Below are 24,478 nucleotides of genomic sequence, written 5' to 3' on the forward strand. Positions count from 1 at the left end.
GCTAGTTTTTTTGTATTTTTTAGTAGAGACAGGGTTTCACAGTGTTAGCCAGGATGGTCTCGATCTCCTGACCTCGTGATCCGCCTGCCTCGGCCTCCCAAAGTGCTGGGATTACAGGTGTTAGCCACCACTCCCAGCCCTGCTCACCCAATATTTTTATCAATAGCTTGAATAAAGGCATAAGGAATGGTTATCATGTTTACAGATGACTCCAAACTGGGAGGGGAAGCCAATGTATGATAATAGAATCAGTTTTCAACATGACTTCAGTGGGATGACATCTGAGCCAGAACCTATTATTTATTTATTTTTTGAGACAGTCTCGCTCTGTTGCCCAGGCTGGAGTACAGTGGTGCGATCTCGGCTCACTGCAAGCTCTGCCTCCCGGGTTCATGCCATTCTCCTGCCTCAGCCTCCTGAGTAGCTGGGACTATAGGCACCCGCCACCGTGCCCGGCTAATTTTTTTTTGTATTTTTAGTAGAGACAGGGTTTCACCGTGGTCTCGATCTCCTGACCTAGTGATCCACCTGCCTCGGCTCCCAGAGTGCTGGGATTACAGACGTGAACCACCACGCCCGGCTGGTAAAACTCTTTATTGGACCAAAGTTGATTGTCCAATAAAGTTCTGGTTGTCGGCTGCCATGAGTCAGCAGTATTTTGTGACACAAGTTGCATTCATTTATTCATTCAGCCAATACTTATTGAAGTCCTACTTACCATGTGCCAAGCACTATTCTAGAGGCTTCAGATAACATTACTTAACAAACTAAATATGCAAAAATCTCTGCCCTCCCAGTCAGCATTCTGGGGGAGATGGGATGTCAGACAATAAAGAAAAACCATAATATATCGTATGTTATTCAGTGATGAGTGCGCTGAAAAAATATCTCAAGGTATTTTTAAGGAGATAAGGGGCATATTAGGAGGAAGTTCAGATTCTTCAAGGTGATAAATGAGCAAAAGGAAGCAAGGGACTCAGTCCTGTGGTTATCTAGGGGGAGAGTGTGCCAGGTGAGGGAGCAGCCAGATCAAAGGCCCTGCTGTGTTCAGGCTACTATACATGTACCTGGTGTGGATGAATGAGGGGAAAAGTAGTAGAGGATGCAGTGGTACTGGTGGTGAGGATGACATGGAGGGCTTTGCAGACCATTGCAAGTAAAGTCATTCTGAATGAGATGGGGGAACCCTTGGAAGGTTTTGAGCAGAGGAAAGCCCTGACCTGGCTTGTTTTGTTTTTTTTTATTTGAGATAGAATCTTGCTCTATAGCCCAGGCTGGAGTGCAGTAGCACAATCTTGGCTCACTGCAACCTCCGCCTCCCAGGTCCCAGTTCAAGCAATTCTCCTGCCTCAGCCTCCCGAGTAGCTGGAATTACAGGCACATACCACCATGCCCAGCTAATTTTTGTGTTCTTAGTAGAGATGGGGTTTCACCATGTTGGCCAGGCTGGTCTTGAACTCCTGACCTCAAGTGATCTGCCCGCCTCGGCCTGCCAAAGTGCTGGGATTACAGGCGTGATCCACCACGCCTGGCCTGGCTTGTGTTTTAAAGACTCACTCCAGCTGCTGTGTTAAGAATAGATTGTAGGGGGACCAAGGAGGAAACGGGGAGAACAGTTAGGAGGCCCTTCCAGTAACCCTGAGAAAGAGGGTGGTGCCTGGGCCCTAAGGAGCTGGGAAGTGGTCAGATTATAGATTTGCTAATGGATTGGATGTGAGGAATGAGAGAATGAGAGGAGCTGAGGGTTTTGGCCTGAGCAACTTAAAGGTGGAATTGCCATTAAATGAGATGGGGAAGGCTGTAGGTGGAGCACATGAGAAGGGGTAGAGATCAGGAGCTTAGTTTGGGACATGTTGGGCTTGAGACGCTTTTTAGACAGCCAAGTAGAAATGTTGAGGCCGGGTCAGGCATGGTGGCTCACGCCTGAAATCCCAGCATTTTGGGAGGCCAAGGCAGGCGGATCCCGAGGTCAGGAGTTCAAGACCAGCCTGGCCAACATTGTGAAACCCTGTCTCTACTAAAAATACAAAAAATTAGCTGGGCATGCTGGCATAAACCTGTAATCGCAGCTACTCAGGAGGCTGAGGCAGGAGAATCGCTTGAACCCAGGAGGCAGGGGGTGCAGTGAGAGGGAATTCCACCACTCCAGCCCGGGCGACAGAGCAAGACTCTGTCTCAAAAAAAAAAAAAAAAAAAGTTGAGGCCATTTGGCTGAGCAGGGCTGGACTAGGCTGCAGATAGGAGTTTGGGTATCCCTGGTTGTAGGTGGATTGACCCCATTTAGAGTAAAGCATCCAAACCTGGGCAAATAGTAGCACTGTGGGTGCTTGCTGTTGTGCTGGGAGCCCCTTTAAAAGGGATGCTGCTAGCCTGCAACATGTCCACAGAAGGGTGATGGTGGTACAGAAATCATGGAGCATGAGGAAGCTTAGCTATAAGAAAGGAGACCTGGGACCATATGGGTGCTGTGCCCACCCTCTTGACAGCATTCCTGTTGTGGGAGCAGATGTGGCAGACCCTGGAAGTGGGGAGGAGAGGAAAAGAGGTGCTCTGAGGAGGCTGATTTTGGCTGGGGGTGAAGAGGAGCTTTCCTGCAATTGCAGCAAATTTGGAGAGATGGTCTCTACTGCCATAGAAGTAACTAGCAGAGGCTTTCACTCTTTTGGACTCTAACTACAGGAGGAACTACTACAGTTTTCTGTAATCCTGTGCACACTTAGGAAAAGTTGAAGTAGCTTTCCCAAAATTACTTATCCTTTGAGATTATTGCTTAGATAGTTTCTATGTTTTGTTTGTTTCTTAATGTTGTTGGGATCCACTAAATTGATTTCAGAATCTGCTAATGGTCTAGGCTGCAGTTGGAAACCCCTGGTCTCAGCAGAGCTGAGCTCCTCCCGTGATGTTAGAAGCCAGGAGAATTAGGGGTGGGTGCCTCTGGGCTTCCACTCCAGTCTTAGGGGTTCTCTTCCCCTGCCAGGCCACGTGCAGGTTGTGAAGGTCTTACCTCCTTAGCAGTACATTAAATCCTATTATCCCACTTAAGCTAATCTTGCCCTTCCCCCACCCAAGGGCTTCGCGTGGACAGAAGAGTAAGTGGACAAGCCTGCAGGGTGCCTGGACTAAGTGCTGAGCTTGTAGTGAATGCCCAGCCATGACTTGCAGCGGACTGACCTGTGCAACAATTGGACTCTCAAGCTGCTAGCCCCGGTGTCAGCACGAGCTCGGCCGAGTTCATTTGGTCGCAGGAACAAGGGGGCCAGGAGCAAGAGGGGAGGGGGCGCCTAAGGCGGGGAGACCAACGCCTAATCACCAGTCGCCCCCCAACTCCCTAGGCGCATAGTGGGGACGCAGCGTGTCCCCAAACCAACGCCACTAGCAGAAGGTCCCAGAGGAGCCGGAAGGGGCCGGGGCCTGAGCGGCGGTGGGAGGGTCTGAGCAGTGGGGGCGGGGAGCTGGGGGGGTCGGCTTTTGTCAGGGTCTCAGCGCTCGGGCGGCCGCCGGGGCTACTGATCACTGGCTTGACCCCCTGCGGCCGCGCCCCGAGCTGCTGCCTCCCCTCGCGTTGCCAGCGCCCGTGAAGGTGGAAAGGGGAAGGGGAAAGGGGAAGGGGGAAGGGGCGGGCTGGCCGGGCTCACCGCCGACTTCCTCCTTCGGCTCCGCCCTCCGTCGCTTGCGGGCGAGCTCTGCCCAAGCCGAGGCTGCCAGGCCGGCGCTGGCGGGAGTACTGCGGTGCCCTGCGGAGGGGCTGCGTTCGTCAGGGCCCACGTGACACTGTTTCTCACCTCCCGCCCCCCAGGTCTGAAGGCGGGGGCCCTCGAGGCGACTCGGGGGCGGACCGCGGGGCGGAGCTGCCGCCCGGGAGTCCGGCCGAGCCACCTGAACCCGAGCCGCGGGACACCGTCGCTCCTGGTGTCCGAGTGCTGCGCGCCGCGATGGGCCGGAGGAGCTGGCTTGCCGCCCCATGGGGCGCGCTGCCGCCTCGGCCACCGCTGCTGCTCCTTCTGCTGCTGCTCCTGCTGCAGCCGCCACCTCCGACCTGGGCGCTCAGCCCCCGGATCAGCCTGCCGCTGGGTGAGTGCCGAGGACCCGGGGGCGCGGACCGGGGGAAGGAGGGCTGCCGGGGACGTGCCTCGTGCGGAGGTGACCGTGACAAAGGACCAAGGAGGGGACCTGTCGGAGGCACGGGGTCCATTAGGACCCCTTCTTTTTTCAAAGCGCTGCGCTCAGGGAGGGAGAGAAGAGGGAAACTGTGGGGCTGCGGGCCCCTTTCTTCAGTTTTCTTTCTGGGCAGGAATGGGGTCTAGCCCGCTCTGTCGTCCCCGCTAGTTCCCTTAGGAGGATGCACTTTCGGCGGGGTCCGCCTGCCCATCTACTTGTCTTTGATGCTGACCAGAGCCGACCGCGGTGCCGCCCCCGATGGCGGCTGGGGGTAGAGGGAGGCCAGTGCTTGCAGTCCTATAAACACTGGGGTTCTGGTATTCCCAGCAAGTCGCAGCAGGGCCGGGAGCTGTGGTGGGGCGGGCGGGCGCCCGATCCCCCCTCTCCGCCCCTCCATCCCTGGCTTGCCAGTGCAGCCCCAAGCCCCAGCATGGAGAGACCTCCAGGCCCCGGGAGCGACCAGACTGCGGATAGGGGCAGCTCTGGGCGCTGACATTCCCAAGTCCTGGGCGCGACCCCTCCTCAGAGTGATCTGGGAGTAGCATCCTGGTTGTCTGGGTTCCTTTCCTGGTACTCACATCTGCTTCTGTGGCCACCTCCTGTTTCAGCCCTGTGCCCTTCCCTCTCCTTTTCCCTTCCATCCGGTTGCTTCTCCAGCTCTTCTTGGGGCACTTGGGCTTTGGATTCAGAGGGTCCTGGATCCCAAGCCCATTTCTTCCACTGGGCAAGTAAGTGCCTTCTGCTCCCAGTGCCCCACTTTCCTCATCTGCAAAATAGGCAGAGTCATAGGTGCCTTGCAAGGTGTGTTACTCAGATATGAAGTTTATAAGTTCCCAAGAGATGTTGTATCCGCAAGCCCTTTAACTTGTGGGTTGTCATATTGTCTAAATTGGAATAAAGCATGTATAAATTAGAGGTTACAGACTGAAACTGTCCCAGACTTCCATCTCCTCACAGCATCACCCCCGCGAAAGCATCCTATTTACAAAAGAAAATAGTAGAATCAGCACTTAAATTAAGGCAGGGCCCTAGTGGCTTCAAGTAACCCTATCTGAACCCCTGTCTGAAATATTGCAGATGACCTGCGTTCAATTGCTACCTCAGCCACTTAGTAACCGTGTGACCTTGAGCAGGCTATTTAAAGTTTCTGGGTCTTGATTTCTTCATCTGTAAAACAGGTATAATAATAGAACCTACCTTAAGGTAGTGAGGATTAAATCAGCTCGTGTTTGAAAAGTCGTTGGGACAGGGCCTGGTACAGGAACCGCTGAATGAGTGTTATTCAGCTCAGAGTTTATTCCTGTACATCCCGCCCAGATCTGGGGTGATTCTGCCTGGGGTTAGGACAGGATTGGGGTGTTAGTTTGACTGTAGCCCCTTGGGTGCTTCAGCTTGTGAAGTCAGGATAAACAGGTGTAACCAGCCCCAGGCCTGCTGCGTTGCTACTTCTGTTGTGGCCACAACTCCCTTTGCCCTCAGACCCTCTCATTTTTGGGAGAAGGCAAGGTGAGATGGGGGCAGATGCTCCAATGGACTCCACTTATGTCCTTGGGAAAGCTGGGCTAGCTCATGGGACCATGTCAAAAGACAGTAGGTTTCATGTCCAACTCTGGAACTGGATGGTACAATGACAGGGTAGCTAGAAGGCAAAACTGGAGAGCAGTAGGGGCATCGAGGGGACCTGCTTCCCGAGGAGCAGCTAGAATACTTGGTTATTATTACCCATGCAGCTGCAGGACCTGGCCCACTTCTACAAGCCTGTGACTGTTCTCAGACTTCTGTCACACGCCAGCATTCACCTGTCAGGGCTGCTGTAGGCGGACTTGCATTTTGTGCACTGTACCAAAGTGCCCAGCTGAAGGCTGAGAGGACCTGAAGTGCAGTCCACACTCAGCTCTCCAACCTGGGAATCCTGGAGCAAAAGACCCCTTCTGCTATGTTCTTGGGGCTTGGTCTGCCCAGAGTGGCCCATTTTTCCAGTCCCACCAAAGCCCTGGAATAGTGTAGTGGCACCCAGCTACCTGAACTTGTGAGCACGTATCTAGACTCGACTGAGTTGCCACTATACCCTGGAGTGCCCCCTCTCTGGGCTTCCTCCTGGCCCTCATACCCACCTCCCACTCTTACCTACGTGCAGGTCCTAGGACTGGCTGGGGGTCCGGGAGGGGAATGCCCTGGTAACTGAACAGGCTCACCCTTGAGTGTGGCCTAAGGCGGTTTCCTGCCTCATCCCAGGGGGCTCATTAGATGTTCCTGGCAGTGTGCCCATCCTGGGCAGGCTCGTGGTGACCATCGGACGCCGGGTCCAGGGCCCTAGTGCCCTCCCTCACATGCATCTTAGGAAAAAGAGTCATGGAACTGGAGATTACACACCTCCCTTTCCTCCTGCCACTCACTCCTCTACTGAGTTCCCACCCACACCCCATAAGGACCCAGATGCCTAGGGACAGTGGGGCTATGTCTGTGGTTTAAAACAAAATCCCTTGAAGTGGAGCATCCAACTTGCCCTGCATCTGGGGTCCTTCATAGGGAACCCTAATTATTGTTGATGAACAGCACATTCCTGGGGTGCTTAAGATGCAGGGGGCCAATTTGTGGCCTCGCCCAGTGGCCAGTAGTGGGAGGAGGATGGGGGGACAGCCACTAGGGGCTCCACAGTCAGCTGGAAGTCTCTGAAAGGAATGCTTCAAAGAAGCGTGTGGAATTTGGGTTCTCTTGTGTTGGAACTACCATGCAGAGCTCCATGACCAAAGCCTCAGTCAGGAGCAGGAGTGGTGCTGAGTAGAAGCAATGGCACCCAGTGCCTCCCAGCCTGGCCACGTGGGGAGAAACAAAACACACCCGCTCTCATGGTCCTCCAAAGTCTTGTTGGGCCACCTTATTTGGACACTTAAAGGGAATTATTATTATCATTATTTTGAGAGGGAGTTTCACTGTCTCCCAGGCTGGAGTGCAGTAGCGCCATCTCGGCTTACTGCAGCCTCTACCACCAAGGTTCAAGTGATTCTCCTGCCTCAGCCTCTCGAGCAACTGAGACTACAGGTGCCTGTCACCATGCCTAGCTAAGTTTTGTATTTTTGTAGATATGGAATTTCACCATGTTGGCCAGGCTGGTCTCGAACTCCTGACCTTAGGTGATCTGCCCATCTTGGCCTCCCAAAGTGCTGGGATTACAGGCATGAGCCACCACGCCCAGCCTTAAAGGGAGTTATTAATTCCCTCCTGCCCCAGAAGTGCCAGGCGGGAAAGCTCTGGATGCAGTATTTCTGAAGCAGATTGGACAGAAATCTGTAGGCCTGCAAACTGCAGTCAACAAAACCCCATTGAGCAGAGAGAATGGGGCATTTGGTACAAATCAGCTGCTTGCCCTCTGGCCCTGGAGGAGGCAGCCAGGGTCAAGGCTGCCCTGGGAAGCCTTGATGCTGGTCGCTTGTTGAGCCCTCACCCCGGTTACTGGCTTCCCTCCTTGACATGGTCTCAACTGGACATGAACGTTTGTCTCCAGCTCTGTCCTATGGGCCGGCATCTCTCTGGCTCTGCAGAGGCAAGTGGAAGGCGCTCTAACTGTGGATGCTCAGAGCCTGGCTTTATAAAGTAGCTTGCCACCCTTACTAACTGCACAACCTGGGGCAAGCTCCCAGTCTTCTCCAGGCCCATTTTCACATTAGCAAGATAGGAATAATGGCCATCTTCACAGTGTTCTGAGAGGATTACATGAAATAATGTATGTAAAGTGTTTGGCATGGTGCCTGGCACGTTCTGCATCCATGGTAAAAAGGTAGCTTCTGCTTTGTTCTAGAAATCCCCTGCCAGCCTTGCTTGGTGAGGTTATTTGCATCCATTTTGGTACACACTGGTGGTATGCAGTCCCTCTGCTAGGTGCCAAGCCTGTCGGGCTTAGCGCCTGCCCTGGTAGAAAAGACAAAGCAAAGCCCGCAGGGACTGATTGGAGGTCATTATCAGGGGTCCTGCTTAATTATAGCCCAGTTATTAAGTGCTTCTGATTCAGCCTTTTCACAGTCCTCCTTTGCCTGAAGAACCTCTTCTGCATGGGGCTGGACATGCCTCTGCCTACCTGCTCCTCACTGGTTCTGCTCTGCCTTCTGCACAACCCACATCCAGCTGGTGTTGAAATACCTATTTGCCAACCCAGGAAAGCTGTAGACTTGCACAACTTTTGGGGCACATCTGGATATACCAGCATGTTCTAGGCAAGAGACAGAGGGTGGCACGAGGCCTGGAGAAAAGGCTAGACTTGGGTCTTGTCATCAATCACTCCTTCCTTTATCTTCTTAGAGCCTGTTGCCTCTCACTCCACCCCCATGGGTGCTCAGGCTGGCACAGGACTCAGGGGGCCTATGATGTGGCCCTCCCTGGGGATCAGGGGGAAGAGGAACAACACAACGTGAGACTCCTGTGGTCGAGGCCTGCCTTCCCTCAGATTAGCTTTTTGGGAAATCTACTGCCTTGGACTGCATTCTCTGTTTTTCCCCAGCTGGTCTCCCTGCCCCTCCTCTTTACATTCTGTCCTCCATGTGCTGGGAGCAGGACCGCTATCCTGTCTATAAGATAAGATAATTAAAAGCCTGGTGGCTCTTTCCCTGCTGCCACCAAGTTGTGCAGAGACGGAGGCTCAGGCTCGGGTGCATTCACGATTCTGCTTCACCCATAACCCACTGCCATGGCCGAGGAAGGCATTGCTGCTGCAGGTGTAATGGACATTAATACTGCTTTACAAAAGGTGCTAAAGACAGCCTCATCCACAATGGCCTAGCACATGGAATTCGCGAAGCTGCCAAAGCCTTAGACAAGCACGAAGCCCATCTTTGTGTGCTTGCATCCAACTGTGATGAGACTGTGTATGTCAAGTTGGCGGAGGCCCTTTGTACTGAGCACCAAATCAACCTAATTAAGGTTGATGACAACAAAAAAAGGGGGGAATGGGTAGGCCTCTGTCAAACTGACAGAGAGGGGAAACCCCATAAAGTGGTTGGTTGCAGTTGTATAGTAGTTAAGGACTGTGGCAAGGAGTCTCAGGCCATGGATGTCATCGGAGAGCACTTCAAATGCAAGAAATGAAGAAAACATCTTTGACTTACAAAAAAAAAAAAAAAAAAAAAGCGCCTGGTGCCCACACTGGCTCTATACTTGTTAGCTCACCATCGACCCTCTTCTGGGCACTGAATACTGGAACCCTTAAGGGCTGGATCCTGCCCTGTGGCAGAGATAGTCACAGAGGAGTAGTGACTACAGAGTAATACACAGAGGTGGATGTTTTGTCCACCTGCTAGAGTTCTGCCTCTCAGGCCTGTGATCTGACCTGTTGTGCATGGAAGCTCTATGCTGTACTCCTGGGTCCATCTGGAAGCCCATCCTGTAGTGTAACAGGCTTCAGAGAGGTGGGGAGCCTGTGGTGAGGGAGTTTCAGTGGGACGGTAGGTAGGAGACAGAAGCCATCATTTTACCATACTCCTAAAGAGAAGCCAAATTAGCCTACTTGTGTCCTCTTTTTTTGGCACCTTTTGGCCCGTCCTCTAGGAAGGGGGCCAACAGGAAGAGCAAAGAAAAGCAGCCATTGCGGCACCGCTGTTGGATATGGAAGTGTATTGCTTTATCTCATGCAGATGAGGAAACCAAAGCTCAGTGAAGCTAACTCATTACCAAGGTCATGCAGCTATAGAGGAGTTTGGGACCAAGCCTTGGGCCACAGTTCTCGATTCAGCAACCACATTCTTTCCGTTAGAACAGCTGCCTCCTGCTTGACCTGTGAATCGTACAAAAGCAGCAAGATGACCTGCCTCAGCCCTTGAATAATTGCAGATACATTTCCATCTAGTAAAGAAATCTGTTGAGGTTAGTCTAGACGGGGCAAGGGATCCAGCCGAGGACCCTGGTGGCACGGCATGGCATGGCCATGGTTGGAAATAGGCAGAGCTGGCAGACTTGGTCAGGAATGTGGCACACAGGAGACTGGGGCACACGTCTCAGACAGAAGTTTACAGACTGAGGGGTAGTGGGTCACAGCCAGCCTGGGGATATATTTTGTTTGACTTTCAAGTTCTTTAGAAAAATTTTACTTAGGCCAGGTGCGGTAACTCACACCTGTAATCCCAGCACTTTGGGAGGCTGAGGCGGGTGGATCACCTGAGGTCAGGAGTTCGAGACCAGCCTGGCCAACATGGTGAAACCCCATCTCTACTAAAAATAGAAAAATTAGCTGGGCATAGTGGCTGGCACCTGTAATCCCAGCTACTCAGGAGGCTAAGGGAGGAGAATTGCTTGAACCTGGGAGACAGGGGTTGCAGTGAGCCGAGATTGTGCCACTGTACTCCAACCTGGGCTACAAGAGCAAAACTCTGTCTCAAAAGAAAACAGAAAAGAAAAATTTTAATTAGTTGCTAATATTTAAAACTTAGGAAACTCCTAAGTCAAACTCCTGTCAGCTGTTATACTTCTGTGTGTTCAGTGCTTTTGGGAGGGGTCAGAGTGGAAGCAGTGCTTCTCAGACACAATTTTGTGAGTATGAAGCTTCAGGACCTCCACATTCCCCCATTTTTATCTGGGGCCCCTCTCTGGGCTGGGGCATTCTGACTGGGACTGTGTCATTCATTTGTTCAGTCAACAAACGTTTATGGAACAACTGCTGGGAGCCCGCCTGACCAGTTGATACAAACATGAATAAGACATGGTCTTGATCTTGAAAGTGCTCTCAACTTGGTGGAAGAGAGAGTGCAAAGGCCAGGCATGGTGGCTCATGCCTGTAATCCCAACACTTTGGGATTACATCTCTACTAAAAAAAAAAAAAAAAAGAATAACAAACAAACAAAAATTAGCCAGGCATGATGGTGGGTGCCTGTAATTCCGGCTATTCGGGAGGCTGAGGCGGAAGAATCGCTTGAACCCAGGAGGCGGAGGTTGCAGTGAGCCAAGATCATGCCATTGCACTCCAGCCTGGGCGACAGAGCAAGACTGTCTTGAAAAAAAAGAAAGACAGAGCACAAATAGACCATCAGACCATCATCATCATCATCAAACATCAAACATTGCCATCATCAGACAGTGTCACCAGTGCCCTGCAAGACATGTGAACAGGAAATGATGGGGATACGGAGAAGGGCCCTTGCCCAGCTGGGGATTCAGGAAGGCCTCCTGGAGGAGGTGGAACTGAGCTGAGTCTCAAAGGATGAGTGTGAGTTAGTCAAAAGGAAAGCCTTCTGGGCGGAGGGGACTTCCTGAACAGACCGGAGATGAGAAATGGGCCCTTGACTTGCAGTTCCATGTCACTTGGTTGAACCAGGAGGTGGGTGGGTGGCAAAGGCTGGCAAGTTAGGACCTCAGATGACGGGGCGCTATTGAAGTTTTTAGGCAGAACAGTGACGGCTCCCAGAGAGCCCTCTGGCTGCAGCATAGCAGCTGGCCTGGAGGCGGGAGGCTGCTGTGGTGGTGGCCTGGGTGAGAGAGGATGGTGCCTGGCTCAGGACTGTGGTAGTGGGGATGGTAAAGGGAATGGACTTGGAAAATATTGAGAGAAAATTGGCAGGATTTGATTATAGACTGGACTTTGGAGGGAGAGGGAGAAGGATGGTGAGACACCCAGGTGAGTGGTGCCACACACAGACACAAAATCCCAGGCCAGGGAGTGGGACTGGAATGGGGCAGTGAGGTGGTGGGAAGCACCCACAGAAGCCCTCCTGCACTGTGGAGTCTGGTGTATTAGAGAAAGATCTGCACTTGGATAAAGAGATTTGGGGATCGCCAGCATCCGTGTCATCGACGTGATGAGCATGGACCCAGGAGCTTGAACGGAGTAAAAGGAGCAGGGCCAAGAGCGGACGGACCCAGAGAGTAAGAACATTCAGGAGCAAAGCCTGAGGCGGGAGGGTGGTCAGCAACACAGAATCTGCAGCCAGGTGGCCCAGGGTCAGATGGCATCCCCACCAGTCCTCCCAGGGCTGACTCACACCTGAAACGGAGGTAATAAACCACAGCAGCCTTGTGAGGATGGCACGACTTAATCCATTTAAAGGGCTGAGGAGGTGCTTACATACTTTAGCTCTTTGAGGGCTGGAGACCCAGAAGGCATGTGAGGGAGACACGGGGTGATGCTTGAGACTGGGGGCACAGACACCTAGAGGATGGGGCGGCATCACCCGTGTCTGGGGTCTGGCAGCGAGGCGATCCCTGGGCTCTTGGCAGGGCTGTCCCTGCTGAGCGTGGGGCTGGCTGAGGCCCAACTTCTGTGGAGGCGTGAGTGGAAGGTGAGAGGCAGAGATGGCATGGGGTGGCTGTTCTCTTTGGGAGCTTGTCTAAGGCAGGTGGAGGGAGGCACAAAAGTTTCTAGAATGGACATTGGAACAAAAACTGCTTTCTGAGAGGTAGAGTTGGTCACATAGGATTTGGTCTCTGAGGAGATGGGGACGGGAAGTTGAGGTTGTTTATGCCTGATGACCCCGATTTCCTTGGAAGAAGTGGAGACATCTATAAAGGCAGGAAGGCAGACCCAGGGCAGAGGCCCTAGGAGCAGAGTTGTTCGTGGGGAGCCAGTCCCTGAGCAGAGAGATTGAGCTGGCCCTGGGTAGGCCTGTGAGCAGGCAGGCGGCAGGTAGGCTCCTAAGGTGACAGCAGTGGTGTGTGCAGCCGTGGCACAGGCCCTAGGTCAGGGCTGGGACTGCCTGGGGGTTCCGGCAGAGGCTCTTGGTGTGCCCACTTGGGGCTGTAGCAGTGGCTTTCCAGGACATGCCCCAGGAGCACAGATGCTGTGAGGCCGGGTTGCCTTGCCCTCGTTGCCACTCTCTTGGTGACCTCAGTCCATGGGAGGACCCTTGGCACACAACATCCCCAACGAGGGACTTGACTCTGGCACTGGGCTGGTGTCAGCAGAATGTGGCCCCCTCCTCCATGCTCCATGAGGAAGAGGTGGCTGCCCTGCCCAGCACGGGCAGGGCAGTGTGGAGGAAGGAAGTGCACCCAGGATGGCTGCGTGTCCCAGTTTCCTGCTGACTGCGGCCCTGTCAGCACTCCTGCCCTGGAGGTGGGGCTGCTGCTGGGATAAGTGGGTCCAAGGTTCTGGTGACTTAAGTTGTGACATCCCTGGGGACGAAGGGCTACAACAGTCTTTCAGGAGGCTCTCTGGGGACTTGTCCCACCCAGACCCCTCTCTGAAAGTGGGGGAGGCCACTGGCTGCCTCCTTACATTGGAGGCCCCTTCCCCACCGACTCCACAGGGAAACTGGTGTTTTCTGGCCTGATCCTGCTGGGGCCTGTCGCGGGTGGGATGTTAGGGCCAGGTCAGCGTCTTGCTGCCGTGCCCGGAGCCACAGTAGAGAGAAAGGTGGGGTGGGGCTCTGAGTCACAGCGCTGCTACAGCTCGCTGGCTGGCCTGGGGTGGGGACTGCCCAGGGTGGGGATGGTGCTGAGCCCTATTCCTGTCTAACCCCAGAGAGCTCCAGGCTTCCGGCTGAGTCACAGGGAAGGAGGACCCTTACATGGGGCTGAGTATTCCCACATCACTTCCTACTCAGAGCCCCACTTCCTGGGGTAGGGAGTGGGGACCCTGCAGGTCTTATGTGCCCACTCCATATGCTGCCTCCCTCCAGGGAGGGACACAGCAGCCCCAGACCAGCCCCATTCTGCCTTCTTGAAGGATGATCTGCCTAGTGGGATGCATTGGCCCTGGAGAAGCCCCTGGCTGAAGCCTGTCGGGGTGGAGGGAGAGGGTTCATCCTGAGCAGGAAAACTGGCTGCAGCCTCGGCGTGTCCTGCTTTCTTCATACTGGACTAACCCACTGGATAGATGGATTTGGAGGATGTCCGAGCAGCACAGGCAGCCCAGGAGAGCGAGCGAGACGCTCTAGCACAACGGAGAGCATAAAAGCTAAGACTGGCCCCAAGGTGCACCAGTCCCTCGCAGGAAGTAAAGTGCAGAAACACCCTCTCCCCGTCACCCCTGCACAAAGAGCACCTAGGAGTGAGTGCGCAAGCGTGGACAAGCCCTGCGGTACCGTGTACACACACACACACCACAGGCAAGCTCAGGCAGGGCCCTGCTCAGACGTCTGCAGTCACTCTGGAGGTGACCCAAGCACCTGGGCCCTTAGACAGTAACACCACTCACACTGAGCACAGACCAGCTCACACCCACAACATGAGCCTGTGACACACAAGTCTCTGTTTCTGAGCTGATGCTCTCTGGCTTTGGCCTTGAGACCCTCATATGACCAGGTGTGTGCCTAAGTTAGAATCTCCCAGGCTAAGTTCGTGAACCCCCCGGATGAGGGAGGCCCAGCTCCCCCAAGGAGCCCTGCCCCTCTGGCAGCTCTCACCAGGCTGGATTTTCCTGCGGGGTTTTTGGATTTTGTTTTTGAGTCACTCATTGAGTGTTGGTCGTGTGCCAGACACCATGCCACACTGCAAACCATGTGCAACGTTGTTTTGAGCAAAGCTGTCTCAGTAAATGTGGGTTATTATGTATATTATTATTTACATGCGTAATCTAATTTTTTCTAATAACAACCCCATGAGGCAAAGTGTTATTATTTTCCCCATTTTACAGATAAGGAAAATTGGGCTTTGAGAGGTTAAGTGGCGTGTCCTGGTGGCACACAGCTAGTAAGTGGTAGAGGATGGCTTTGAACCCAGGTCTGTAACTCTACTCTGCACACCATGGCTTTCAGTCTGAGTCTCGGGGCAGAGAGATGAGGGCAAGTACGGAAGGGAAGCCCCAGAAGGAGAAAGCCTGGTTAAGGGGCCCTTCACCCGCCTCTCCAAGGCACATTCCACTTTCTCTCCCTTTGTCATTCCATTCACTCTACTCCTCCCCTGGCTGGAGGGCTGGAGGCCTGGGCTGAACCAGGGGCTGGCTGGTCTGTAGGGCTGCACTCTGTCTATAGTGCCCGAGGCAGGTTTCCACCCCTTCTCCCAGTCGTAAGTGGGGTTGAATTGCCACCTGGGACTGAGGCTTATCTCTGATCCTTGGCATTTCTGTGTCTGGACAGATTCCAAGGGCGGTCTGCTGCCCAGACTTACAGGGCCCGCCCAGGTGGCTCTTCTGCAGGTAGATAAGCATGGGCAACCAGCTTATCTGAACCAGCCCTCGTTTCCAGGTAACTCTGGAAAAATCCAAAAGATGAGGAGGGACCGCAGTGTCTGTGCTGGTCTCGCTCCTCATGAGACTCCTGTGATCTTTATATGTCTCATTCCTCCTGTGACATGTATGAGAATGTACAGCTCAGTGAGATGATGTCTCTGCTGCCTAACAGAAGCACCTACTTGAGGGCCGGGTGCGGTGCCTCAGCCACCTGACCCCCGTCTTCCTGTTGACTAGTGTCACCCCCACCCGAGGGCTTCCTTCCTCATTTGCTGCCAGGTGTAAAGCTGAGCTTCACCTGGGCGCAGTGGCTCACACCCATAATCCCAGCACTTTGGGAGGCTAAGGCAGGCAGATCACCTGAAGTCACGAGACCAGCCTGGCCAACATGGTGAAACCCTGTCTTTACTAAAAATTAGCCAGGCATGGTGGTGGGCACCTGTAATCCCAGCTCCTTGGGAGGCTGAGGCAGGAGAATCGCTTGAACCTGAGAGGTGTAGTTGACACCATTGCACTCCAGCCTGGGCAACAAGAGTGAAACTCCATCTCAAAAAAAAAAAAAAAGAGGCTGAGCTGCTGGGCATGGTGGCTCATGCCTGTAATTCCAGCAATTTCGGAGGCCGAGGCAGGCGGATCACCTGAGGTCAGGAGTTCGAGACCAGCCTGACCAACATGGAGAAACCCCGTCTCTACTAAAAATACAAAATTTGCTGGGCATGGTGACGCATGCCTGTAATCCCAGCTACTCGGGAGGCTGAGGCAGGAGAATCACTTGAACCTGGGAGGCGGAGGTTGCGGTGAGCCAAGATCGTGCCACTGCGCTCCAGCCTGGGCAACAATAGCAAAACTCCGTCTCAAAAAAAAAAGGCCGAGCTTCCCGCAAACGCAAATGGCTGCTATGTGTGCCCCCTTATGGACATTGAGGATGGAGTGGCTTCATTTCCCATTTTTCTTTGGCCACCAAGAGGCTCAGCACTAAAGGCGCAGCCCGTCTCTACCAGCTGTGTGCAGACTCAATGACCTACTTATGTGAATTTTTACTTCCTTGCTGGTTGAGATGTTTTTCTTCAGATTTGGGTTTTCTCTGCTCCTAATTTTAATGTTTATATTTCACTACTTTCTTTTCTTCATGTCTCCTCACCCTTTATGGAACCAGGCTGGGGGTATGTAAAAACACTCCACAGGTAAACACACATGAAGTCATCTTCACAGCTGCTTGGTTGGGCATGTTGCACTTTTTGCTTCCTCAGCTTTGGGAGAGTGTTTGTGTGGTCATGACCCACTGGTCAGCTACAACGTGCCTGAGGTTGGTCAGGGTGCTGCTCTTTACTTACTTTTCTGTTCTCATCAGCTGCTTAGAATTTTAAAAATAATTTCTCTCCAAACCCATTAGTTACCCAAAGCATAAACAGTACCCTTGTGGGTAAGTGTGTGTGTTTCTTTTTTTCTTCTTCTTCTCTAATTTATATATTTCACATCTTATAAGGATAACCTGCTTATTATAGAATCTAAAAATGATAATAAGTAAAAAAGAAAAGAATGCTACCTGTAATTCTACCAGGGAGCCCATGGTTTAGTATTTTGTGATACATCCTTCTGGATTTTTTTTCTATGCTTATATTTTTCCCACAAAAAAATAGGATTTGACCATATATACTGTAAATATAACCTTAATTTTCACTTAGTGGTAGATAATTTGTCTCTCTCCTTGTTGTTATTCTGCAAAAACAAAAGATATTTAAAATGTGTACCAAGGTCTGGGAGCAGTGCCCACACCTGTAATCCCAGCACTTTGGGAGGCTAAGGCGGGTGGATTGCTTGAAGCCAGGAGTTCAAGACCAGCCTGGCCAACATGGCAAAACCCCGTCTCTACTAAAAATACAAAAATTAGCCAGGCATATTGGCACATGCCTGCAATCCCAGCTACTCGGGAGGCTGGGGCAGGAGAATTGCTTGAACCTGGAAGGTAGAGGTTGCAGTGAGCTGAGATCATGCCAGTGCACTCCAGCCTGGGCAACAGAGTGAGACTCGGTCTCAAAAAATAAATAAAATTTTTTATCAAGGAGACATGCACGTATATATATATATTTTTTTAAGTATAGAAGGGCTTATTTTAACAAACAAAAACGTGTCCTCTCCCGCCCCAGGCCAATTTAAAAGGGACTTTTAATCGTTTAGGGTTCTTAGGGTTCTTGTTCTACCATTATTTCCTCCGTTTTTTTTTTTTTTTTTTCTTTTTGAGATGGAATTTCACTCTTGTTGTCTAGGCTGGAGTGCAATGGCGCGATCTCAGCTCACCCCAACTTCTGCATCCCAGGTTCAAGCGATTCTCCTGCCTCAGCCTCCCGAGTAGCTGGGATTACAGGCATGTACTACCACGCCTTGCTAATTTTATATTTTTAGTAGAGACGGGCTCCATGTTGATCAGGCTCGTCTCAAACTCCCAACCTCAGGTGATCCACCTGCCTCAGCCTCCCAAAGTGCTGGGATTATAGGTGTGAGCCACTGCGTCAGGCCCATTTCCTCCATATTTTTAAGTAAAATACACCACTATTTTTTGGTTTATTTGACTTCCTGACTTTCCCTCACTTACATCTCCCTTCCCTTCCTCCCTGCAACATATTCTGTCACCGTACTGTATTCACTTCCTTTATTTAGTTACCTTTGCAATATAAAACAGTACTCTTGACCTGTATTTATTATTCCATTAGCCATTGACAGCAGCTTGTGACAACCCTGCTGCCATATTATGATGTCTGTCTGTCGTCAGTTCTGGTTTCTGGGGTCAAAATTGAAAACACTCTCATTCTGTGTAATAACCATCAGTCTCAAAGTTAAAGACCACTGCTTTTTTGGGAGGCTGACGTGGGCAGATCACTTGAGTTCAGGAGTTCGAGACCAGCCTGGCCAACATGGTGAAACCCCATATCCACTAAAAATACAAAAATAAGCTGGGTGTGATGGTGCATGCCTGTAATCCCAGCTACTGGGGAGGCCGAGGTGGGAGAATTGCTTGAACCTGGGAGGTGGAGGTTGCAGTGAGCCAAGATCATACCACTGCGCTCCGGCCTGGGTGACAGAGCGAGACTTCGTCTCAAAAAAAAAAAAAAAAAACCAGTGCTGAACATTTGCATTACTCTGTCAATGCAAATCACATTCACTGCAAGGCCCACTTACATTTTCTTCTCTTAGGGTCTAATGTTACTCAAAGGAAAGTGTTAAATGTATTTTCCTTTCTTAATATTCTATTATGTGCTCAAAACTCATCACTTTATATTTTAGTTTGCTTGATATTTTGACCATGCCTTTCTTGCTTGTTTTTCTGGAGCTTCTAATACATCATTTTTTTTCCCCCCAGCTGTGTAGTATTCAGTTGGATTGGGGCATCATAATTGATTTTGGCAAGGTCCCCTCTGGTTGGACGGACTCTTAGGTTTCCAGCTTTTTATTAATGTGAAGGGTTATTCTCGTAGTAAGTATTATACTTACTACGTATAATACTCGTAGTAAGTATTCTCATACATACATCTCTGCATTGTTTCTTATGCAATGTTTGAGAGTCCGGGAATGCTGCTCGCCCATCAAACCTGATCCCCCTGCCCCCAGCCCCTTGCTACCCTTTGTCTTGCTGATGACCTTCCTTTAAATCAGTCCATCTAGAGGTTGGTGTTAAGAGGCTTCCCGTGGGAGGGGTGGCCCCAGATAATATCCATCTTCCTCTCCCCAGGCTCTGAAGAGCGGCCATTCCTTAGATTCGAAGCCGAAAACATCTCCAACTACACGGCCCTTCTGCTGAGCAGAGATGGCAGGACCCTGTACGTGGGTGCTCGAGAGGCCCTCTTTGCACTCAATAGCAACCTCAGCTTCCTGCCAGGCGGGCAGTACCAGGAGGTGAGAGATGTTGCCTGGAGCTGGCTAGGCTGGGCAGAGGACCGCAGAGGGAAGATGGACTGGAAGCTTGACTTTCTGGTCTGAGGATGATGCCGATGGGAGAGGAGGGAGGCTCAGCAAACCCTCCATTTTGTCCACTACCTTCCCCTTTCTCATTCCCCAGCTGCTCTGGAGTGCAGATGCAGAGAAGAAACAGCAGTGCAGCTTCAAGGGCAAGGACCCACAGGTGAGCCCGCACCTGGAAGGGAGCTGAGCTGCAGGAGGGATGGAGGATGGTAGACTTCCATCCAGGCCAGAGGTGGGAGGTGGGAGCAGATACAGCCAGGCAGGGTGGAAAGGACATAAGCTTCTGAGATGGCCAGGCCTGGGTTTGAATCCCAGCACTACACTTACGTCTCTACAACCTTTGACAAGTAGATTCACCTCTCGAAGCCTTAATGGGCCCACCTGTAAAATGAGGATAATGATCCGGTCTCACTGGGCTTACAGTGAGGATTCAGGAAGCGAATAGGTGTAAGGCACCTGGCTCATAGACACGAGGACTAACAAGTCAGCTTCCAGCATGAACAGGGATCGGGTAGGTTGAGAGTTGTGTCCCTCTGCAGATGATTCCTGATGTAGCACATCTGACAGATTCTGATGTGGTTTTGGCCAAAGCACAGGATGAAATCTGGTTCAACCCAGGTTCTCCTGGAGGACTCATCATCATCCCTAGAGACCTCCTGCTCCTGCTCCTAAGTGCAGCAGGTGCTGGGTAAGGTGAGGGCAAAAGAGTGCCGGACTTGGGATCAAGACACAGGTTCAAGTCCTGGCTGCCATTCTGTTAGTCAGCTAACATTGATTACGCACCCACTCTGTGTCCATGTACTTGTAGGTACTGGAGATTTAATTGTGAAAAAGCAGGCTTGGTGCGGTGGCTCACGCCTGTAATCCCAGCACTTTGGGAGGCCGAGGCAGGGGATCACAATGTCTCCGCCTCACGGTCTCCTGAGTGGTCTCAGGAGTTTGAGACCAGCCTGGCCAACATAGTGAAACCCCATCTCTACTAAAAATACAAAAAAACATTAGCCAGGCATGGTGGCGGGCACCTGTAGCCCCAGCTACCTGGGAGGCTGAAGCAGGAGAATTGCTTGAACCTGGGAGGCAGAGGTTGCAGTGAGCTGAGATCGCACCACTGCACTTCAGCCTGGGTGACAGAGTGAGACTGTGTTTCAAAAAAAGAAAAAAGAAAGAAAAAGAAAAAGTAGTCAGTTTACAAATGTTATTGGCGGTGGGTGGGGTGGAATAAGGTGGTCAGGTTACATTTCTTTAAAAAAGTGACATTTGAGCCAAGATCAGGAGAGGGTAAGGAGCCGACCGTGGCATATCTGGAGGAGGGGCGGGACTTTTGATTTCACTCTGAGGGAGGTATTTGGGAGGCCAGGGGAGGGCTGAGCAGAGATGTGACTGGTCTCACCTGTGTACTAAAGGGTCATTCTGGCTACTGTGGTAGAGTAGCCTCCATGGGGAAGGACAGGAGGAGGGAGAGCAGTGAGGAGCGAGTGATGGTGGTGGCTCGGACCAGTGAGAAATGCTCAGATTCCAGATGCATTTTGAAGATGGAGCCACCAGGATTTCTGGGTGGGAAATTATGGGGTATGACCGACAAGAAGTGTCAAGGCTGATTGGGGTTAGGGCCTCAGTGACTGAAAAGACAGAGTTAATGGAAATGGCAAGATCTCAGGGGGAAGCATGTGTTTTAGGGAGGACCAGAAGCTTGGTTGCAGGTGCCAGTTAGACACCCCATTGAAGGTGATGCATGAATCTGGGGTTCAGGATTCAGGGCTGAGCATTCCCCTTGCTCTGGGCTGTGGCTTCGTCAGCTTCCCGCCTGGTTGGGAGGGGCCTGTGGTTTTCAAGGCTTTCAGAAGCCTGTGGCTTCTGAGGAGGATGTTCCTGGGGGCCAGTACAATTCAAGGGGGTAGGATTCTGTGCCTTCACCCCTAGGCCGAAGGAGAGTTTGCCAGTCACAAAACTAGCTGAGCCCCTGGACTCCCTGCAGCATACACACTCTATGCATGCGCCACTGTGCCCCAGAAAACCCTTGGGTTCTTTGTTCCTGGACTTGAGTGCCCCATCCCCAGTCCTGGGAGCAGAGGCCGGGCCTGGATGTGGTAGGGAGGGCTCAGCGGTGCCACCTGGTGGCACGCTTGTGCATGGGACTGATATCCCCTCACTCCTTCCCCCAGCGCGACTGTCAAAACTACATCAAGATCCTCCTGCCACTCAGCAGCAGTCACCTGTTCACCTGTGGCACAGCAGCCTTCAGCCCCATGTGCACCTACATCGTGAGTGCCCTGTCCTCAGCCCTGAGGCTGGCCTGGGAACTGCCCCTCTTTCTGCCTCAGGGATCCTGTTCTTTAGCATGGACCCCTGGTGAAAGGCAGGGCCCAGAGGGAGGTTTCTGGGTACCACTGGTCTCCAAGAGCCCTGAGGCCCCACACCCTGGCACAAAGCTCAGCCCTGACAGCCATGTCTCCCTGTGCAGGGAGGCATGCAGTCACTCACCCATGAAGATCCTGTCCCACCCAGGCTTTGCTGCCCTCTCCTGCTTCTTCCAGCATCTCTCCCTCTCCTTTGCTTGATTCTCTTGTCTTATCTTGTACACCCCCTCCTCAGCACACACCCCTAGCAGAGTGTGGCATTTGATGCTGTGGGTTGGAGCCCAGCTTTGGGGTCAGACATGCCTGGGTTTGAATCACATTGCTGCCCCTTCCAGGCTCACATCATTTTCTTTTTCTTTTGTTTTTTTGAAATGGAGTCTTGCTCCGTCGTCCAGGCTGGAGTGCAGTGGCGCGATCTCGTCTCCCTGCAAGCTTCGCCTCCTGGGTTCACGCCATTCTTCTGCCCCAGCCTCCTGAGTAGCTGGGACTACAGGTGCCCGCCACCATGCCTGGCTAATTTTTTCTATTTTTTAGTAGAGACAGGGTTTCACAATATCAGCCAGGATGGTCTTGATCTCCTGACCTCGTGATCTGCCCGCCTCGGCCTCCCAAAGTGCTGGGATTACAGGCGTGAGCCACCGCGCCCTGCCAGGCTCACATCATTTTCTAAGCCTCACCTCCTCCGCCAGGTGGGTCTGATAACGTGTCCCACATCGGGTCACTGTGAGACAGTGCGGCACTGTGTCTGGGTGAGGCCTCTCTGGAAGCCGACTGTCCGGGTTCAAACCCTTCGGCACCGTGTCCTGGGGGAGCAGGACAGCCTCCCTGACACCTGACGCCTTCTGTCCTGTACACCTCACCTGCCTGTAGCGTTGCTTTCTCCTGCACACCTCTCTCTTTCTCACCAAGCCCGCTGTTCATTCCCTGGAGTGCCCCTGAGCCCATGTCTCCACCCTCCTGCAGAACGTGGAGAACTTCACCCTGGCAAGGGACGAGAAGGGGAATGTCCTCCTGGAAGATGGCAAGGGCCGTTGTCCCTTCGACCCGAATTTCAAGTCCACGGCCCTGGTGGTTGGTGAGTGTTGGGGGCAGGATGGGTTCATTGAAGTTCCACGTGGGGGCACGCAGGGCCAGAGGGCTAGCTCTGCACAGGCTGGGTTCATGCCATGCTTATTTCCAAGGGCACAGAATGGCCATGGGCTTGCCTTAGGTTTGGTTTTTCCAAGTTCCAGCTTCCTTCTCTGCCCATCACAGGCAAAACGGGCAGTGCTGGGGTCACTCTGGGTCCTGAGCAGGGAGAAGGGGCCGTGCTGAAGAGCCCGTTCCCATGGGAATGTTTTCTTGGCAGATGGCGAGCTCTACACTGGAACAGTCAGTAGCTTCCAAGGGAATGACCCGGCCATCTCCCGGAGCCAAAGCCTTCGCCCCACCAAGACCGAGAGCTCCCTCAACTGGCTGCAAGGTGAAGTCCTCTTGGCACCACGCAGAGGGCAGGGATCCTGTTCACCGGGCCCTAGAAGGGGGTCCTTTCCCCCAGCAGGGCCTGTCTCCAGGATTTCTGGGCTGACTCTGAGCTCCTGACCCGGTCCCTACAGACCCAGCTTTTGTGGCCTCAGCCTACATTCCTGAGAGCCTGGGCAGCTTGCAAGGCGATGATGACAAGATCTACTTTTTCTTCAGCGAGACTGGCCAGGAATTTGAGTTCTTTGAGAACACCATCGTGTCCCGCATTGCCCGCATCTGCAAGGTGAGGGGAATGGGGTGACAGGGTGGCCACCCTAGGGACCTCAAAGGCTCCACAGCTGCAAGATCACCCACATCCATGCATGGCCTTTCCCATCCCCCAGGGGGTACAGCTTGGCTAACAGCTTTTCTCTCTCACCTTTTAAATTAAAATATTTTACTACTTTTTTTTTTTTTTTTTTCTTTTTAAACAGGATGTTTGCTTTGTCACCCAGGCTGGAGTGCAGTGGCACAATCACGGTTCACTGTAGCCTCGACCTCCTGGCCTCAAGCGATTCTCCTACCTCAGCCTCCCGAGTAGCTGAGACTACAGGTGTGCGCCCACACACCCGGCTAATTTTTGTATTTTTTGTAGAGATGGGGTTTTACCATGTTGCCCGGGCTGGTCTTAAACTCCTGGGCTCAAAAGATCCACCCACGTTGGCTTCCCAAAGTGCTGGGATTGCAGGCGTGAGCCACTGCACCCAGCCATTTTTTTTTTTTTACTCAAAAAATGTGAAAATAGTCGGGTGTGGTGGCTCACACCTGTAATCCCAGCACTTTTGGAGGCCAATGTGAGTGGATCACCTGAGGTCAGGGGTTTGAGACCAGCCTGGCCAACATGGTTAAACTCCATCTCTACTAATAATACAAAAGTTAGCTGGGTGTGGTGGCACATGCCTGTAATCCCAGCTACTCGGGAGACTGTGGCAAGAGAATCGCTTGAACCCGGGAGGTGGAGGTTGCAGTGAGCCGAGATTGTGCCATTGCACTCCAGCCTGGGTGACAGAGCAAGACTCTGTCTCCAAAAAAAAAAAAAAAAAAAAAAGTGAAAATAGAGAACTGTACACACAAAAATCACTTACAGAATGAAGAGGCACTGTAGCATCAGCTGGATGGCACAGACCCCAGAGGCCAGCTGCCCAGGTTCAAACCCTGATGGCCTAGGATCTTGGGCAAGTCCCTCACCCCCTCAGTTAACAGTTTCCTTGCCTGTTAAATAGGAATAATAACACTGACCTCAGAGTTGTTATGTGAATTAATTTAATTAATCCATGTAAAGCTCTTAGAAATATGGTGGGCAGTGACTAAATGTGAACTCTTCGTGTTATCACCCTACCACCCCAGCACAGGAAGGAGTCACTGTTAACATTTTAGAATGCCCTCTCCTCATCTTTTTTTTTTTTTTTTTGGCAT

The 24,478-nt window shown here is 52.2% G+C and overlaps 1 protein-coding gene and 1 pseudogene across 3 annotated transcripts in view; both read left to right on the top strand.

Moving 5' to 3' along the window:
- SEMA4B (semaphorin 4B) overlaps window positions 1-24,478 on the top strand; it is a 42,909-nt gene that overhangs the window by 11,688 nt on the left and 6,743 nt on the right. For both annotated transcript variants that reach the window (XM_023187122.2, XM_023187121.2), the window contains exons 2-8: window positions 3,797-4,071; window positions 18,973-19,136; window positions 19,300-19,362; window positions 21,365-21,463; window positions 22,523-22,634; window positions 22,908-23,021; window positions 23,155-23,306. In XM_023187122.2, coding sequence (XP_023042890.1) covers window positions 3,933-4,071; window positions 18,973-19,136; window positions 19,300-19,362; window positions 21,365-21,463; window positions 22,523-22,634; window positions 22,908-23,021; window positions 23,155-23,306 — 843 coding nt within the window. In that variant the 5' untranslated portion in view covers window positions 3,797-3,932. The remainder of the gene's footprint in view (window positions 1-3,796; window positions 4,072-18,972; window positions 19,137-19,299; window positions 19,363-21,364; window positions 21,464-22,522; window positions 22,635-22,907; window positions 23,022-23,154; window positions 23,307-24,478) is intronic.
- On the top strand, window positions 4,084-9,278 carry LOC111522869 (annotated as a pseudogene). The gene has a single exon (XR_002725363.1). The product of XR_002725363.1 is annotated as a 40S ribosomal protein S12 pseudogene (transcript).

The sequence above is a fragment of the Piliocolobus tephrosceles genome, chromosome 6 (assembly GCF_002776525.5).
Source record: "Piliocolobus tephrosceles isolate RC106 chromosome 6, ASM277652v3, whole genome shotgun sequence".
Taxonomy (NCBI): domain Eukaryota; kingdom Metazoa; phylum Chordata; class Mammalia; order Primates; family Cercopithecidae; genus Piliocolobus; species Piliocolobus tephrosceles.